This window comes from Protomyctophum bolini (genome assembly GCF_963924005.1).
Source record: "Protomyctophum bolini genome assembly, chromosome: 19".
NCBI lineage: Eukaryota > Metazoa > Chordata > Actinopteri > Myctophiformes > Myctophidae > Protomyctophum > Protomyctophum bolini.
Window position 1 is genome coordinate 12,743,494 of NC_137880.1, and position 19,688 is coordinate 12,763,181.

Consider the following 19,688-nt stretch of genomic DNA (forward strand, 5'->3'; position numbering starts at 1 on the left):
TTTAGTCAGCAAAGTTGTACTTTGTGCAACTATTGAAAACAATTGTGTGCAAAAAAGCACCCACCAAAAACAGAAGCAGCTTGTGAACTCTCCTGATCTCCTCATGATAATCTACATGTGTTTGTTTTTTTGATCATTCTTTTGTAGCGGTTTCTGTTGAACACAAACGATTCCGACCTTCACTTAATTTTTTTGTACGTGTTGGCAACGGTAGCTGTTACATAACGGTGCTACAGTACGTTGACTGTCGTCGTAGCAACAGCCAGCCTCACTGTGTGAACATGAACCTACAATTTCAGATGCTGATAGAAGTGGTCGTAGAACTACAGTACTGTGGAGCGGCCATTCTCAACCCTGTCACGCCCAATTACCCCAATCACCGATCACGTGATCGGAAATCGGGGCAGATCAGGTTATTTTCAAATGATTGGGAGCAAAAAACCGTGATCAGGACATCTCTATAGTATCAATATTCAGATCCATATCCTGATAATAGACTGGATATTGTCTGTGATTTTGGATATTGTACTATTGTGATATGGCATAAGTGTTCTATTAAAAATATAAATACCAGTCTGGAAAAATCGGTATCGGCAGATACTCCAAATCAAATGATTGGAATCGGATCGGGAGAAAAAAAACCGTGATTGGGACATCCCTATCTTTAACTCTTTTTAATATTCTACAAATGCCTTAGTTTTTCCACCACAAAACCCCTGTAGCTATAATGTAAATATATAGCAACAATCCAAAATGACACAGATCCGCTCCTGGATTGAATGGGCTAAGACAAAAACGTATTGTGGCTGTCGTGAGGACTCTTTGCATCTCCATATCCCCCCCGCCCCCACACAGACACACATAATAATTGATGTTTGCTGATTTCAAGCGAAAATATCGAGCATAAGTAGACATTGCTATTTTTAATTTTTGAAATTGAAAGTGGTGAAGCGTGTCTGTTTGATTTTCTTTTAATATATAATGAATATTTAACCAATGGAAAGCATGAACAAGAATTTGTTTTGTCTCGCTCTCCTCCAGACAAAGTCACGAAGGTTACGGCCAGCCGTATCCCAACAATCCCTACGGCTCCCACCAGCCTGGCATGTACCCACAGCAACAGGTATACACTACATCCGTCGTTTTCAACCCTTTTCATATCAAGGTCCATTATGTGTTCGTTATTTGAGCCACGGACCACCATTTGATTAGATTTAGCCTCGCAGACTCAAAACTATAGGGATATTTTGTTATCGTTGGATAACGTTTTTCCACAATTCCGTGCCGTATTGATGTTGGTACCATAGGGGAGAGAACAGGTAAATGTTGATCAAAATGTGTAGACTTCTTGTAAATTAAGTAATGCCAGATGTTTAACAACAATTTAACTCTTGTAATAGCTGATCTACAAGCTCACAATGCGTTGCGATCATTTTTTCCAAAATATCTTTACACATTTGGAAACTTGAAATGGGAATATTCAATATTCTACACAATGAATACTTGGTACTTTAAGTACATTTGATGCCAATACTTTTGTACTTCAACTCAGGTAAGTTTTGAATTCCGGGCCATTTACTTGTAAGGGAGTATGTCTACACTGCAATATTGCTACTTTTACTTGGGTAAAACAATTGAGTACGTTCTCCCACCACTGCATCCAGGGTTACAAGCGTCCCGTGGAGGGGATGTACCCTCCATCCAAGCGCCATGAGAGCGAGCCGCCATTCGCCCTGCAGCAGCAGCAACAGCAGCAACAACAACAGCAACAGCAGCAGCAGCAACAACAGCAGCAGCAACAGCAGCAGCAGTTCGGCCAGCAGCAGCCGCCCGACATCTACGGCCCGTACGGCCCCCCGTCCCAAGGTTAGAATGGCTTTGGACTTTTGAGTGGTGCAATCACTCCAAGGATCAGCAATGTCCGTCCTAACCTATGTGACTATGTTTAGAGTACCAGTAGGGGCAAAAGTGGCGCTGTAGTGCCAGAAACAGAGATAGTGTTGCACTGTTGCCTGCTAATTACAGAGATAGAGGCAGGGGGAGTTGCACCACGTAGGGCTATTGTGTAATAAAAACTCAACAAAAGATACATATTGTATATTCAGTTACTGTTGGTAACGAGAAAAAGTAAAGGCATTTTGTCTATAATTTCATTTAGTTTTAGTTAGTTTTGTAAACACAATACAGTTTCAGTTAGTTATAGTTTTTTTATTATACTTCATTTAGTTCAGTTAACGAAAATGTATTTTAGTTTTCGTTATTTCTTTAGTTTTCGCTATCTATAATAACCTTGGCCCGCCCACAGCAGGGGGCGCCGGTGCTTACATGGGCCCAGAGAGAAGACCCGTCCAGAGCCAGTACCCCTTCCCCTACAGCCGCGACCGCATGCCGCCCTCCGCCGCCTCCTCCCAAGGACCGCCCCCTCCGCACGGCATGATGGGCAGCGGCGGACCCGCCCCCGTCTCCACCTCCTCCGCCGCGGACGGAGGAGGTGGGGGTCCCTCCCCTCAGGGGAGCATGTGGCACCCCAGGAGTGACATGGGGTTCCCCTACCCAGGCAGGCAGGGGGGGCCGCAGGGGCCCCCTTACGCCCCCGGCATGGGCCGGGGCGGCGAGGACCCTGACGGGAGGGGCCCTCCGCAAGACGGCCAGTGGCCGCCCGGTCATCAACGCCAATCCCCCTACCCTCCCCACCCCTCCACCACCTCCTCCTCCTCCTCCCCTATGGCCCCCCTCCGACAGCCGCCCTCGTCCTACCAGGCTACGCCTCCTCCCACCCTGCCCAACCACATCTCCCGCGCCCCCAGCCCCTCAGCCTTCCCCAGGCCCATGGGAGACTCCCTGTCCCCCAACAACAGCAACAACATGGGCTGCGCTCCCTACCTGGGCTCCATGAAGAAGCTGGGGATGCCCGGCTCTGTGCCAGGGTCCCAGGCTGGCGTGGTGCTGCCGGGGCACGGCATGCCAATCATGCAGCGGGAGGTCAGCTTCCCCCCGGGCTCCGTGGAGGCCACCCAGCCCAAAGTGAAGGCCCGGCGAAGGCTCATCGCCAAGGACACAGGTTAGAAAGACACCGCATCGCGAACACAATAGGGCTGTTGATTGTATTTGATTATTATTTTGCAAAGACAATGATGGACATATTAGATATTATGACTAGAAGAAAAAAACACAGATGAAAAGAATGACGTTTGACAAATGCTGCATAGGCAAAATGTTTGTCTCATGATGTTAGTTGCTGCGAGAGTGAGGTCTAGCCAACAGTAAAGACAAAAAAGATCTGCTATTTTCAAAATATGTTTAATACATTTGAATACATGGGACATTCTGCACGATGAGTACTTTTACTTTTGGTACGTTTTGATGCCAATACTTTTGTACTTCCACTCGAGTACATTTTGAATGACGGACCTTTACTTGTAATGGAGTATTTCTACGTTCTGTAGCAGTACTATTGATACTTGACCATAAGTGAGTACTTTTTTCCCCCCACCACTGCCTCCTCCCACTAGGAACCCCGGAGGCGTGGCGTGTGATGATGTCACTGAAGTCGGGTCTGCTGGCGGAGAGCACGTGGGCGCTGGACACCATCAACATCCTGCTGTACGACGACACCACCGTGGGCTCCTTCGAACTCTCCAAGGTCAGTCAAGGGGCTAGATGTTGAGAAAGCTTCCGCTATGCTTTGCAAGGAATCTGGGGATTACTTTTTTTGCCTTCAACAGAGACACGCGGCCCAGAGCCGGAAGAGGCGTCTTTACCTTTTTATGTCCATGGTTGTGTTCCATTTGATATCACAGCAGGTCACGAATCGTGCTTCCTGAGTTTGCACACTCCGCCCAGCAGATATGGAGGTTTTTGTCATTTTTCCTGTTTTCAAACTCCTTGTGTGATTGTAATCTGTTTGTAAGTATGTGTCTCTGCATGTCTTGCTACAGTGGACAGACGGTCAGTCACACACATACAGTAACTAGGTCAGGGTGGACACTAGTCGACCACAAAGCAACTGAGCTGCTATCACCGTTGGTTTTTGACAGCAAATTTTGATTGCGTTCAGTCATTTGAATAACATTTAGTTTTAGTCATATTTTATAGCCTTGAATTTTCATTTCGTTTCACTTCATTATTCAGACGGCGGTCTTCGGCGATTGGTTCACATCAACCAATCAAAACAGTAGCAAAGCAGATGATGTCGTTGTCAATGTGGCTAACCAGGTTGCTAACGAAACAAACGCGGTCAACGAGCGCTACTAGCGCGTAAACAAACACGGTAAAATATGTCGGATGATGATGTTTCTAAATCCTAAATTTATTATAGGGCGATTTAATAGCCAGATCGATACAGTCGCAAGTTACCACAGTGGGTTCAGCCATGTTTGTTGTCGAGTTGAAACAGCGCTGATTGGCCGTAGCCGCGGTATCAGGTTTTCAACCGAGGCTGCCATAGAGTCACCAGACCTGAATCGCCTGAATTTATTTTTTAATGGCCGTGGCTAGCGATTCAGGACCTGGACCTGGAAGGTAATTGACGAACATTTTTCGTCAAACTTTCAGTCTACAAAATCAACACTGGCTGGTATGCTCAATAATACTAATGTAATTAGGGCTGTCGCCGACTAAGGATATGTATAGTCGAATCTGATTGCCCAAATGTTGTCTATAGTCGACTCACTCGACTGGTAGTCGACTATAGGTATTTATATTAGATTTGACTGAGAGATTGGTAGTCGAATCGGTCTGATCAGTCTGATTATATAACATACAAAAATGCAATAGAGGATCATTCCATTTGGGCTGTGGTTAATGTCTGATTTAACATATACTTGCTTGGTTACTCCCAATAAATCATGATATATCCTATTTTATTTTCTTCTTTTAAACTATTTGTTAATTGATATAACAAAATCACGCCAATCTCTAAGTCGAATCGTGCAACAACAAAAAAAAGAAAACATTGACTAAGAGATTGGTAGTCGACTAAGACTCCCTCCCACCTTTTTCTTGGTACCCAAACAGGGCCAGCAGGTTGAAAGTGCTTAATGAGTGTTTGCTCTGGCTGCAGCTGCCTGGCTTCCTGGAGCTGATCGTGGAGTATTACCGCCGCTGTCTCATCGAGATGTTCGGCGTCCTGGAGGAGTACGAGGTGGGAGCGCTGGAGTGCCGGCTCCCCCCGCTGGACGACCTGGACACAGAGGAGGAGGAGAGGGAGAAGGAGGAGGAGCCAATGGAGACACGAGAGGAGGCAGCCGCCCCGCCCCCTCCTCCCCCGCCACCACCACCACCACCACCGCCGGACAACCAATCACAAGAGGAGGCGCCGGGGACAGCCGTTAAGGCGTCTTCGTCTGAGGTAGAGGAGGAGGCGGTTGCTCTCATCAAGACGGAGGAGCAAGGCGGTTCGGAGGAGACGATAGCCGAAGCGCCTGTCCTCAAAGAGGAGAGCGCAGGAGGAGCTGAGGGGAAAGTGGAGCGAGTAGAAGATGAGAAGGTAGGCATGTCAGATGTCACAGTTGTTAACCCATTAATTCATTCACTGCCAGGGATGTGTTTGGAGTTGGACGTGTTTTTTTCTTTTTTGTTTCAAAGGCCCACAATGCCAATCACATTTTTTAAGATTCTGGGGCTTTTTGCCTTTTATTGATAGATAAAGTATAGTATAGTATAGTAGGTAGACAGGAAACGGGGAGAGAGCGTGCGTTGCGATGCGGTGTCTCGTTTCATTTCATTGGCCCTACAAACATTTTCGGTCATGATATTCTATTTTGCTTTAATTCACGATAATGGCCTGATTGCAGTTATTTGAGCTAATCGCAATAACTTTGCCTTATGGATAGAATTGTTTATATTCATCTGTATAGCAACAGCCGGTTGGAGTGAACAAAAATGTCATATTTCCATCATTATTTCCACGTCATCCATGCAAAACATAAAATCACTATTTATTAGGACCTGTTTCGACCATAGTACATTAATTATTTAGTTTTTGATACCGGACATTGTCAGTAATTTCTTTGTAATATTTAAGTTATTTCACACATTTGTATAGGGCAGATATGCCTAAAAGGCAAACGGAAATGTGCATTTTATTGTATATATTCCAATGTTCAATGGCAAACGATGATTCGCAATTATTCCTACAACAACTAATCATGAACTCAAACTGATGTTGACAGTCCTGCGAGAAGGAAGAAGAGAAGGCGCTGCCCTCCGAGCCGGCCCAGCTGTCCTCCCGGCCACTCCAGTACTCCACGACGGAGCCTCGTCCCAAGCAGGCCAGCCGCTTCGACCGGCTCCCCATCAAGGTGGAGGAGAGGACGAGGGAGGAGGACGGCGTGGGCGAGAGGTGGAGGGAGCTGAGCCTCTCCGGAGGCTTCACCAGCGGCCTGCTGCACTGGGAGGCCGGCGGCGGGGACTCCACGGCTCACATCCAGACCCACTTTGAGCTCCGTGGCACCGGCGCCGCGGACAGGGCCATACCCGACGACACCTGGCAGAGGGAGGTCGTCAGCCCGGCAGATGCAGCAGCACAGCAGCAGAGGCTGAGCAGTGACGCGGAGGAGAAGAGCTCGGAGGATGGAGACGACGAGAAGAACATGGTGGACCGCATGCTAAGCGCCTGCATGAAGTCCCTGCAAGGTGACTGTTTTGTTCAATTACAGTCCGTAGTCCGTTAGAAATATAGCCTGGCAGTGGCAAGGCAGTTCAATGTGCAACATACAATTATGAAGTGCCATTAGGATGCATAAAACAAAACTATAAATAACAAATACATTTACAGTGCAGAAGATAAAGAGGAAAGAAAAGTAACTCAATCAATGGCAAACGGAAAAGTCTTTACTTGTGTTTTTCAAAGAAATAACAGTGCAGTTTTCTGAGAGTTTGTTCCAGATGTGTGGTGCATACACTAAATGCTGCTTGACCCACGTTTCTTCATAGAGAGTCTGCACAACGGTCCCGTTGGGCCAGGTTCTCTGTCGGACGTCGGAGCCGGCCAGCAGGAGCGTGTGGGCTCTCCCCTGCTGGAGGACGAGCCTCGCTGCTGGGACGAGGCGCCGCTCTCGGTGGCCGAGCCCTGGCAGGACGCGCTGTCGCGGCGCTGCGTCTGCGTCTCCAACGTGGTGCGCAGCCTCTCCTTCGTGCCGGGCAACGACGGGCCCATGTCGTGCCACCCGGGCCTGGTGCTCATCCTGGGCCGCCTGGTGCTGCTCCACCACCTCCACCCCCGGCGGAAGAGGAGGAGGCATCTGATGGCCATGATGATGATGCCCCTCGCAGGTACGCTAGGGCGGTCGGCCATGACACGTTTGAGTTGACCATTCATTGTCACACAAATTATTGCAAATTGACAGTTTAATTGAGTTGTTTGAATTTGTGTTTGCCTTTTTTTAGGCTTCGTAATAAAAAAGTGCACATATGACAAATAACTGAAATAATATACCAAGAAATTATTGACATTTGTCTACATTTTTTACAAGCTTACAACGTGTCGTAATCTGTGTTTCCATGTATGGAAATTTTTCAACATTTCCACACACGATTATGACAAAATAATTGCAATTATCTCAAGTCATTCGATCAGACGATTAATTATGTACCAATTGTGACAACGCCCTCCTCACAGGCGACCCCCCGCTCCCCGAAGACCTGCAGGGCATGGCGTGCTCCCGCGACGAGTGGTGGTGGGACTGCCTGTCGGCGCTGCGCGAGAACACCCTGGTGACGCTGGCCAACATCGCCGGCCAACTGGACCTGTCCGTGTACCCCGAGAACGTGTGCCTGCCCGTCCTGGACGGCCTGCTCCACTGGATGGTGTGCCCCTCGGCCGAGGCCCAGGACCCCTTCGCGGCCTCGTGCTCCTCGCTGACGCCGCAGCGGCTGGCGCTGGAGTGCCTGTGCAAGCTGAGCGTCCAGGACGCCAACGTGGACCTGACGCTGGCCACGCCGCCGTACTCGCGCCACGCGCGGCTGTTCGCCACCCTGCTGCGCCTGGTGGGCGACCGGCGCAATCCGGTGTGCCGCGAGATGTCGGTGGCCGTGCTGTCCAACCTGGCGCAGGGCGACCCGGGCGTGGCGCGCGCCGTGGCGCTGCAGAAGGGCGGCGTGTCTGCGCTGGTGGGCTTCCTGGAGGACAGCGTGGCCACGGCCCAGTACCACCACTCCCACTCCTCGCACCTGGGCGGGGGCTCGGCCGCCCCGCCGCCTCCCCTCTACCCGCCGGATCCGCCCAGCGTGGGCATGATGTGCCGGGCCGCCAAGGCCCTGCTGGCGCTGGCCAAGGTGCCGGAGAACCGCTCGGAGTTCGTCCTGTACGAGAGCCGCCTGCTGGACGTGTCGCTGGCGTCGGCCCTCAGCACCCCGGTCGCCGTCGTCCTGTGCGAAGTACTTTTCAAGCTGGGCGGGCGCTCGTGACGCACGGAACATGCTCTGTGAGGAGGACCATCTCGGTATGGAGCGGTGGATTCTCAAACCTTTTATTTTATTTCAAAGGGACCCCCGATAACTCTTGAGAGTGTACAAATGGAACCGAATGGATCGATTCGGTTCCATGTGTGCACCCTCAAGAGTTACACATCTGTAAGGGGTTCCTTTTGGACCCCTGGTGGTGGTCTCTGGACCCTGTTTTGTGAACCACTGGCATGGAGTGTGCCCCGTGAGACGAAGGGGGGGGGGGGGGGGGGGGGATGGAGCGCCCTCACCCGGCGAGGAGGGAGCCGTGTTGGGACATTGGTGCGTGCAGCGTTCGATGGCGGCCAAGGCGAAAGGAGCATGCTCTGTTAAGGCCCGGGCGTGGTTTTTTGGAAGTTCTCGTCCAGCTGGAGATTGGACGGCCAAGAGAGACTGGCCGCTGTTATATTTTTATTTAAATGAACACATCAAACAAAGTTTTTACATACAAATGAATATATATATAGAAGTATTATATATATATAAATATATATATATATATAGTTCTCGGCTCCATCCACGAAAAAACATTTTATTTGGGTATTTTTAAGTGATTTTAATACAAAAACATAATATTTAATACTTGGTATTTTTAATTCTTTCGTTTGTTTTTCTATTCTTTTCAATCGTCATTTTGTTGGGTTTCTTGTCGGTTTTGTTTTTTAAAAAGAAATGATTCATTTTTGTTTTGTTTTCAACCAAAGTACTTTTTTGTGAAGTGTTTCTAAACGTACATGGCTGGTTGGTGTCTTTCTGTTCTCTGGGGCGAGGGGATCAATCACACTGATTTAATAGCCACATTGTAGATAGGCCTCTTTTTATAACATGCTAAGACACACACACACAACACACACTTACTTAACCACTCAAACCCTAATATTCTTCCCCCAGGGCTCAGATCCAGGGCCCGCGCTACCTTTCTTCTCTCTCTGCACCAACTCTCTCTGCCTGAAAGTAGCTGATCTACAAGCTCATAGAGCAGCTGTTTCCGCTGCATGTTTGCCTATCATGACATGCCCAGAAACGGGGACACTGGGGTAGAAGGGGTTAACAAACCGCTTGACACGGGGAGGGGGGATGGGGGGGGGGGTTACCTATTGTGCAATAGGGTTTTAGATGTCTTGTTATTATTTTTGTGGAGGTGGGGAGGGGGTTAGGGAGTTCCTAAATGTGAATTGTTATTATTATTATTCTAATTATTATTTTGACCATCTGCAAACTGACCATCAGTATTGGTGTGACCGTACCAGTATATGTAACAGAGAAACGGAGAGGTCACTTTATTTCTTTTTTCCATTTCCAGTAGTCGACCTCTCCAAGCCATCCACAGCAAGCCATGCCTCGACTCCTCCCATCTCCACACAGGTACTGTCCTACACAGACATTCTGCAGTCAGCTGTATTGTTCCGCAGCATTTCAAAACAAAAGTCCCTCTCCTTCTCCATGTCCCTGGATGGTAGACTTGATGGCAGACAATCCAGACATGGACGCGTTTGTGGCCATGGCCTCCCGTCCCCGCCATGCCTCCCCTCGTAAGGTTTATCGCCATGGTTTGCATCAAAGGATTTCTTAAACCACTACACGTACTCAAAGTCCTGAAAGTCAACCCAAGACGGTTCTGAAAGTCTAGATCAAGCGCAGGGCTCTTGCAATTCTGCTCCATGGGAGGTTTCTGACTTCCCTGAGCCCGCCTTAGGAACCTGTCAAACACCCCACCTGCCACTGTCCCCGGAGCGAGCAGCGCCCGCTTACCGCCAGAAGCGATATATACCACTTTGATCTTGTAGGAGATCCATCTGTGAACTCGTGACTTGTCTTGGGCTTCCACAGGCCCCCTCCAGCCTGCGCAGAAGCCTCTTCCTGCGGGGGCTTCAGTTCAGCCTGTTTCTCCAGCAGCTCTGCGATCTCGTTTCACATGGAGCTTTCAGGTCACTTTCATGCCAATCCCTCGATTCCACCATACGAGCAAGCCTGGCACAAACAGGTGTAATCAATCTATCTATAGCTAGCAGTTTTAATGGGTTAAGCAGGCCTTTAGACTAAACATCAACCATGGCCATTGGCCCTCAAACGCTACTAAATGCTACTCTGTACAATTCTGTCCCAACAATACATTGTTTTTCGGCAGGAACGTGAAATTGCTTTTCTAAAGTTTTGCTACTTCTGCAATTCCACTTATAAGTCTTTGTAGGACAGAACAATGCATCACAATCATCCCATCTTGTAAATACAGTAGAGTTCATTATCATGAAACAGATAATCAGTTATGGATCAACCATCACAATAATGCTCATTTGGATATGAAACGTATTTAGTTATGCTGTTCAGAGGGAGAGGGGTGGAGGTTATTTTCTTTATTTAAACAATGTTTTTTTCCTGGGGGCTAACGAGACTTTTTTTTAATGGAAAGCCCCCTACATACAGACAGCCGTTTATTCACAGAATCACGGATGGATAATGAAAACTGGGAGAAACTTTATGATATTGTACAGATGGACGGGTGCTAAGAGAGGAGCATTTCAGAGAAAAAAAGAAAAAAAAACATTGTGTAGAAGAACTGCCAGTGCTGAACAATACAAGAACAAACTGTTAACACATGTATAAAAAAAAGCTAAGAAGTTATCTCTGTAAGAGATTGTCTCCCCTCTTTTTAATTTGCTGAGATGTTTATTCACTATGAGATCTTTTTACTCTGTTCCACCTCATGTTAAGAATAAATGTACATGAAATCTGGTTGAGCACTGTGAACAGAAGGCCAGACTCCGGGAAGTCTGGAATGCAGACCGAGCTAAAAGTTGAACTTCACGTTTGATAACGAGGTTTAATCTTGATCACAGAAATGTATGATAAACGGCTATAACACAGCGTCGTTGTCGGGTGGAAAACATCGATCTCCATATTTGAACTTTTAGTTTTTTCGTAAAGTAACGCTCTATTTCAGGGGTTCTCAACCCGTGTGGTTGCCAGATTATTTATTATTTTGGGGGGTCCCAAAAAAAAAGAAACGTTTTTGTATTTTGCAACTGAATGGCTGGATAATGAAAATTAAGAGTTTACATAGTGCATGCATAAACTTTCCTTAATGCTTATATCTGGTTTCAGTATTTATGATGTATTTTCGCTATTAATAAGGTTATTGTAGCAGTCAATTTGTATTGGTGGTGGGGAGGGGGGTGGAGCGGAGTGGGGGTCGCCAGACATGGCCAAAGCATTTCCGGGGGTCCCCAGCCAAAAACGTTGATGACCCCTGCTCTAATTGATCACTCTACGGCGTCACTAAAGCATCAAAAGTAGCAGATCCGCAAGCACGAAACAGTGCGTTTAGAGCTTGTAGATCTGCTACCTTTTCTATCCTTTGGACATACAAGGTTTACACCCGACAGAGACAATATTCGATAACAAGGTTCAATCTTCAAAAGTCCAAAATCTTTTGTCATGTCATAACGTTTTCACCTATAATGTCGTGCTCCGAAATAGGAACGCCAACTGGTGAAACAAAATTTTAAAAAATCTGAACGGGACGACCAACCAAGTTAGTGCGATAACAACCCAAGATGATTAAAAAGAATATATATATCATTACACACACGGTGTGTTGGTTAGTGGTTACAGGTGCTTCCTTAATCCTGTGAGTAACGGTGCACATTAACAGATGCCTCCTCACCAGACGCTTGACTACATCTCCAAACGTAATTAAGCAAAGCTGATGAGTCTGCAGACATCCAAAACATCCAAATCAATCCTAAGTGCATTTTGCCGCCGGACAGACTGGAGTATTTTTATACCTGATTTCGGAGAAGGTTTAATTAGAACAGATAGAACGAGCCTTTGATCGCTATCTTTAGTCCTTCACTAAACTTGTTTAGATTGAACAGCCATGAACGACTTTTTGTGTGGAACCAAATGTAACGGCAGGGGTTTGGGATTTTAAATATTTGTAAATTAGAGTTGATGTTCTATGTGTGTAGTCTGGGAAGTCGTGAAACAACATTCATGCAATCGGTAAGCCGGTAACAGCTGTGTCATACCATAAAGGCAACAGGGGCCTCCCATCTCTCTAGCTCTAGTAAACAGAAAACCGTTTCTTAGGTCGGATACCAATTACAGAACTCCACACAAGGCTTACATTTTATATTGATCCAGTTCCAATTTTGTATACTTGTTTTGGTTTCAGCACCTGCTTAATATCGTGTATGAGTTACTTTAATTGATATCTCTGAAAATGTGATTTCTGGTTTCTAATGAGCTGGGAGAGTCCCATGTTCCAGAATGTACTGTAGTCATTTAACACTTAATTCGATCAGTCAATATTTTAATATTCAGACATGTAATTCTGAGTAGTAGTTTGACAAGACTACTAATAGTTACCTTTGTACATATAACCCCCCCCAAAGGTCCCAAAGTTCTGAGCAGAACACTGAGAAGAAGCCCAATTAATTCTGGGTCGTATGATGGTGTTGTGTGCCAAAGATGGCCGATCCACAAGTTATTGTTCTATTTTGGGTGCGTGACTCTTTCGCACGTTGCCACATAAATAAAGCATAACTCCCCTTGTCTCACTTGACTGGAGAGACTTGGATCGCTGGGAGGCAGATCGGACCAGACTGCAAGACCAGCTTGTCTGATCCCTGTTATGTAGTCATCCCTTGAGTAAGGATTTTTTTTAACCATCAATCAGCCCATGGGAGCTGTTAAGTGACCAACATTAGAAGGCTGTGGTTGTACTGGCCAGCTTCAAGTGGCCAACAGAAGACTGGTTGTACTGGTCAGCTCCCAGTGACCAACACTAGACCACTGGTTGTAAAACAACCTGGCACTAATGCAAATTGTCTATTTTATTCACATGATGTCCTTATTTCGACTTGAAAAGTGCCTCCCATTCTTCTTGGGAGTCGGTGGAATTGTCTGGGTTCCTGGGGATGGCTGGGAAGACGGACTGCATCTTGACTCTGAACTCCGACAGCTGGAAGAGACGAGGAAGCTTAAATGAGACCCAGCAGCACACAGGTGACATAATGAAACGACAACTAATTCTACTAATTGCAGTGACATGAAGACAGTTCAAGATCAAGTATTTTGGTCAGGACCTCAGGGATGCAGGCGTTTGTTTTTAACAATGTGTCTACCGACATATCGTTGCTGTCGGGAAGAAACCACCAATAGGCTTTTTTTTGCTTTTCATAAATCAATGCTATTGAACACCCTTTACTGTCTGCTAAAGCAGCTAACTCCACCACCTTTCCCGCTCTCCCACCACAGAAATTGACTAAAGAAGTTTTCTTAATTTCCTGAAAAATCTACATTTTGTAGTTAGGTGGTTTCTCCCCGACAGCAAAGATATACAGGTGTTATAACAGGTGGTCCCAGCTAAAGGATGGAGACCCTTATAGATCTTTAACTCTTGAGTGCGTAAAATGTCTGCATTATTTAATTTACAAGAAGTCTACACAATTAGAGAATGTAGAAGAATTGTTATTTTGATCAGGATTTGCTACTATGGTACCAACATCAATAACGGCATGGAATTGTGGACAAAACGTCCATACGTTTTGGGTCTGCAAGGCTAAATCTCATCAAACGGTGGTCCGTGGCTCAAATGCAGAATAAATAATAGGCCTTGATATGAAAAGGGTTGAAAACCACTGTGTTCTAATGATACATACACTATGAATACCCAGGGCCTTCCACACAGTGAAGCTGAGCAGTCCTACTCCACACCAGGCGTACAGGGACCCCCAGCCCAGCGCCCTCAGAGCCAGAGACGCCCCGCTTTCTGGGACCACAGCCGTGGCCGTAACCCCCTGGGTGGGCACACAAACACATGGCGTTAGTCACATTACCGTTGAATATTTGGTGGAAGACTTGTGTATATACAGAGAAGTATGCACTTTATTATGGCAATAACCTGTAAGGCTACACATAGCTTATCTAAACATAGATTCTATATTGTGACATTTTCAAGCCTAGACCAAGGCCAGTATGGGATATTATTGTTGTTGTCGGGTAGAAAACTTGGGTATTCATGTCTTTAAAGAAATCTTTTCCATAGTAACTATTGGACATACAAGCTTTTCAGCCGACGATATCTGTCTCGACGCCGCAATTTTAGAGGGATCAAAGAAGATATGGGCCGGGGGTTATAAGCCAGTACTTAAGTACAATTTTGAGTTATTCATACTTAATTGAGTATTTCCTTTCCAATGTTTTTACTTCTACTGCACTTTTTACTCCACTACATTTATTTGAAAACTTTAGTTACTTTGTAGATTTTGATTATTACGAATACGAAACGTACATCACTTTAACCCAATATACATTTCTGCAATTTGAAAATAGCTGATCTACAAGCTCACATTCTGCCATTTTAAAAAGATTTCTATACATTTGAAAACTTGAAATGGGACATTCTGCACAATACTTGTGCTTTTGGTACATTAAGTACATTTTGATGCCAATACTTTTGAATTCCAGACTTTTTTTTAAGCTATGTGTATTTTTTCAACCACTGCAAATACCACCCTGTGATAACCGCAGACTGACCTGTACCCAGGTGATAAACACATTAACAGGTTGAGCCACCAGCGCAGCAGACCACCCTCCGTAATGCCCTCCTTTCTTGTGTGAAATTGCTCCTGTAAACGGTCTACGCAGGACAGCTATCTACAGTACACTCCACTGGTCTACTCGGGACACTCACACAGAACCTCCTTAGTACTCTTCTCCGCAATCCATCTGTGTCGGTTGACCGTGGTGACCACATAACACGCATGGCTCTCCATGCTAAAATCTAATTGGACCACTTGACGAGGGCCCTGTTTGCCCAAGGTCCGTGTTGACAACCGCGGATGGGGGGGGGGGGGGGGGGGTCTGGCGCCAAAAATAGACTCTAAAGACAAGGGCTCCCTTGTTGCGAGCAGCCATGTATATCTTAAAAACCAAATAGGAGCCCTGGGTTCCATGTGCGTCATCTTTAATTAGCTCCTGTGAGGAACGAATAATCGCACCAAGTTCCACCAATTAAGTGGAAGGGTGCAGGGTTTGCATGTTTTGCTCTGAACCCATCCCCCCCAGATGTTAATGGTACAATGCAACACCCGTAAAATAAAAACCATTTTGCCTTTACCTTAAATTAAATGTGTCGTTTGCGATATGACTCACTTTCAACCTGGTGTGCCTATTTTAGGCAGGTCATTAAAAGTTAAACATTTAAAAATAATTCTGCCTTTAAGAATAGCTCAAATAGTAGATAATCTCTCTGCTGTCTGAAAGAAACCACCTAACTCCAAAATGTTCATTTTTCTGAAATAGACTATAGCCTTTTTCAGGAAATGAAGAAAACCTCATTTTGAATATATTGTAAATTACTTGAGGGGGAGAGGTGGTAGTTAGCCGTTTTAGCAGACAGTTTGAGTGTCCAATGGAGTTAAGAGGTTTTGTCCGAAGCACGTTTTACTATTCATTGGTTCAATATTGTTTTAACGAACACACAGATGTAAAAGGTGTTCAATAGCACTGATTTATGCACACAAAAAAATCTAAATCTAAAAATGTCGTTAGGTTCAGTGAAGCTGAACAGTGCCACTTTGTCACCTGTTGGTACTCTAAACATAGGGACAGACAGACACACATTGCTGTTCCTTGGAGTGGCTGCATCACTCAAAAAGACGTTTCAATGTAACTATAACTAGATACAACGGGTGCTCGAACAAAAGAGATAAACTGGAGAGGAGTAACCGGTCGGATAATCACAGCAATATGTTCCTTCAGACCATGCAATGGCGCAAAGATGGACATTTCCTACATATTGCCTACTGCGAGTAGACTAGTTAACGCCAAAGTGAAGCTACTGCCGCCGCATCGAAAAACAATGTGAAATTGCCCTATACAACAACTTCACTTTGTTTATTTGCGTGGCCGGTTAAGACCGCTATTTTGGTAATAGATTATTTTGAGAGCATTCAAAACTGTGTGCAGACTTCATACTACCCTCTTTTTATCATACCTTATAAAACCATTTGGGGCTTTTTTTCTTAGCCAAGGCCAGAGCGGATCCAAACCCACTTATCATCCCAGCAGTGGCCACTGTGGTCAGGAAGGCAGCTCCTGGACACACAGGACAAGAGGACAATCAAATAATATATTAACAATGAAGACATTTACAATTACACATCAGGTAAGAAACTAAATACAGTATGAGTATAATCTTGTCACCCACTGAATAAACACGTTGATATAAGTATTCAACTCAAGAATTCATCAGTACCATGCTGGTGAGAGCGACTGTAATTCTACAATAATGTATAATTGGGGGATAATGAGAAGAATATTATCGTAAAACATTCTGGATCTCCATAAGCTTCCCAGTCTTGGCAAGATACATGTTTTGCATAAACTAGAAATATCTAGGCATGCAACGATATATTTTAAATCCATTCGAAGTTGTGTCAATTTAAAATGCAATTTGAATCGTGATGCAAACGGGCTGCGTAAAAAAAAATATATATATATAATATATAATATGGGGATATAATATAATGCTGATTGCTGAATGACATTTAGCTGTTAGCATGGGACTAGCAAGAGCAGAGAGGTCGATCTTGCATTGTGATTTGTGAGATCATTATACAATAAGACAGCAATGAAGAGCACAGCTCGCCGACAGAGTGAATAGTGAAATCTTGCCTTTCAACAGGTAGACTTTGTTCTGCTCATCCTCTGTTTGTTTAACAACACTGGCATTGAAACTGCTGCTTTCCTTCTCTGCTGCTGCTGTCATGTTGCTGTTGCTGTACGACTCCGTCCGTCGCCGTAAACTCACCGACTAGAAACACAAACACTGCCGGTAGGAACGTTTGAAAGCCGTGATAGGATGTACAATAATTGACTACCATTATATATACATTTGAAAATGTTCTTAGGACCCGCTGCACTGCTGCAGTGGTGTCCGATTCGAACTTAAACCGGGATGTTTAATGGAGCTAATTGGAATGGTGGTCTTGATCGTCTTGGTGAAGCTACTGCATACAAGGTATCTGGGTTGTAAAGTCAGACACCTTGGTTAGTTGGTTCTAATGTGTTGAGGTGTTCTTGATCTTGTGTCTTAAGTGTGGTGTCTTGAGTCTTGTCCTGTGTGGTGTGCTGTATCCTGTGTCTTGCTTGGGTCCGACTCCTGTAGATTCTGAGTAGGCCTATTCGAGATCGGTGGAGATAGTGTGTGCGTGCATGGCATTGGCTTGGCCTTGGTATCTGAGGTTTAGAAGCTGGGATCTGCCTTTTATGTTACGATGATGTCACCAGTGGCAGTGCCACTGACTGTATTCAATTCTTGTTGTCTCTCTCCATATAGTGGGAGTGGGACTATAGGTTAAGGTTATCCCCATATATGGAGCTCTAAAGTGAAAGTCTAGGTAGGCCTAAGTAGCCTACAGCTGTGTGAACATGCACGGTACATTATCAGACTTATTTTGTTTAATGTTTTTATTTTGGTCATTGTGTACAAACAAACAGTTTTACATCATGCTGTTTACCAAAAATATGACATGTTATGTTTGCTTCTTGAGGTTAATTTTAACCTTCAACTTCTTGTTTATGCTCCCAATAAATATAGCAAATATTAGACCTTCAAGGCTTCACCCATTTGGGCCATTTTCAACTTATCTTCATAAATGTGGTCTATGCTCAAAATGGTAGTAGCCTATAAGGACCACTTTATATGAAGATATAAGTTGCAAAGTTCATTATTTACTGTAATTACTTTCTTTTCCCAACATTGTCCAAATATTTTAACATTTTGGGAAAAAGAGCCTATTTAACACTGAGTGCCCACTCTTCCTTGGCACACCCCACCTAGCCTCGTGGCTGTTACTGTTACCATTGATTAACTTCTAATTATTGGAGGAAGAGAACATAAGAAGACGACACACAATTGAATTAGACACGTTATAAGTAAGAGCCTATTGGCCTCTGCATGGATATGTCTGTGTTGTTGTAACATGATGGCATCTCCCTAGGGGGGGGGGGGCATATTTAATAATTAGCCTACAATTTTGAAGTACTTTTATTTGAATGGAGTATTTCCAATTTTGAGTAGACTTTAGCCTACTTTTACTTACACTCCACATCAGAGGCAATTAAGTACTTTTTTACATTATTAGCCTATACATTCGATCTTTTGAAAATAGCAAGCTCACAATGCGTTGCATCTGCTATTTTCAAAAGATTGTTTTTTTTTTGGGAAAACTTGTGAAATGAAACGACAGCCACCCCCCCCCCCCCCCGGCTCTGTTCTGCAGCGGGTGGGAGGAGGAGGAAGCAGGAGGAGATGCTCGGCGTGGGTTTTGCGGAAATATTTCCCCCTCACTCACTCTCTCACTCAGGGCACTGTCTAGTGAGCTAATCTAGTGAGCTAATTTAAGACTTGCGGTGGACGATCTCTTCAAAATAAGAGTACCCTCTAGAGCATTGAAAAAAAGTTTAATTTGCACATTAGAACTACAAATTAAGTATTTAAATGATGCTATAAGACACACATTATGTTTCTGTGTAAAAACAAGTAATTAAATAATAATAATAATAATAATAAAGTTATCTAAATGGATAAATGCTATTCACTGGAGTGCATGGACTTTATAAAGTGGACACTGGACAAAAGACGGCTCCGCGAGGCAACTATCTGGACATACCCACGCGTCCGGGGAGATGTCCTCTACCACCCCACAGTCTCCGCTAAGCGGGAGAGGTGTAAAATTCAGAGCAGCAGACCTTCTATTGGGGTCAACACTCAAAAAAGTGCCGTTTCCAGACCCAGAATGGACACTGGACAAAAAGGCCTCCGCGAGGCAACTATCTGGACATACCCACGCGTCCGGGGAGATGTCCTCTACCACCCCACAGTCTCCGCTAAGCGGGAGAGGTGTAAAATTCAGAGCAGCAGACCTTCTATTGGGGTCAACACTCAAAAAAGTGCCGTTTCCAGACCCAGAATGGACACTGGACAAAGAGGCCTCCGCGAGGCAACTATCTGGACATACCCACGCGTCCGGGGAGATGTCCTCTACCACCCCACAGTCTCCGCTAAGCGGGAGAGGTGTAAAATTCACAGCAGCAGAGCTTCTACTGGGGTCAATGCAAAAAAATGTACCGTTTCCGGACCCAGACTGGACACTGGACAAAAGACGGCTCCGCGAGGCAACTATCTGGACATACCCACGCGTCCGGGGAGATGTCCTCTACCACACCCCACT

The 19,688-nt window shown here is 45.4% G+C and overlaps 2 protein-coding genes across 5 annotated transcripts in view; one reads left to right on the plus strand and one right to left on the minus strand.

The window, feature by feature from the left end:
* Positions 1-10,924, plus strand: part of arid1b (AT-rich interactive domain 1B) — a 68,865-nt gene extending 57,941 nt beyond the window's left edge. For all 4 annotated transcript variants that reach the window (XM_080790764.1, XM_080790766.1, XM_080790767.1 and 1 more), the window contains 8 exons: positions 1,042-1,123; positions 1,665-1,866; positions 2,306-3,061; positions 3,513-3,643; positions 5,063-5,488; positions 6,174-6,636; positions 6,937-7,275; positions 7,622-10,924. In XM_080790764.1, coding sequence (XP_080646890.1) covers positions 1,042-1,123; positions 1,665-1,866; positions 2,306-3,061; positions 3,513-3,643; positions 5,063-5,488; positions 6,174-6,636; positions 6,937-7,275; positions 7,622-8,409 — 3,187 coding nt within the window. In that variant the 3' untranslated portion in view covers positions 8,410-10,924. The remainder of the gene's footprint in view (positions 1-1,041; positions 1,124-1,664; positions 1,867-2,305; positions 3,062-3,512; positions 3,644-5,062; positions 5,489-6,173; positions 6,637-6,936; positions 7,276-7,621) is intronic.
* Positions 10,925-11,063: 139 nt separating this feature from the next.
* tmem242 (transmembrane protein 242) lies at positions 11,064-17,228 on the minus strand. The gene is made up of 4 exons (XM_080790768.1): positions 17,128-17,228; positions 16,448-16,548; positions 14,109-14,246; positions 11,064-13,408 (listed from the first exon to the last, which is right to left on the minus strand). Exons 1-4 carry the CDS (start codon positions 17,219-17,221, stop codon positions 13,298-13,300), a joined length of 444 nt encoding a protein of 147 aa, XP_080646894.1. The 5' UTR covers positions 17,222-17,228; the 3' UTR covers positions 11,064-13,297.
* Positions 17,229-19,688: the final 2,460 nt, after the last annotated feature.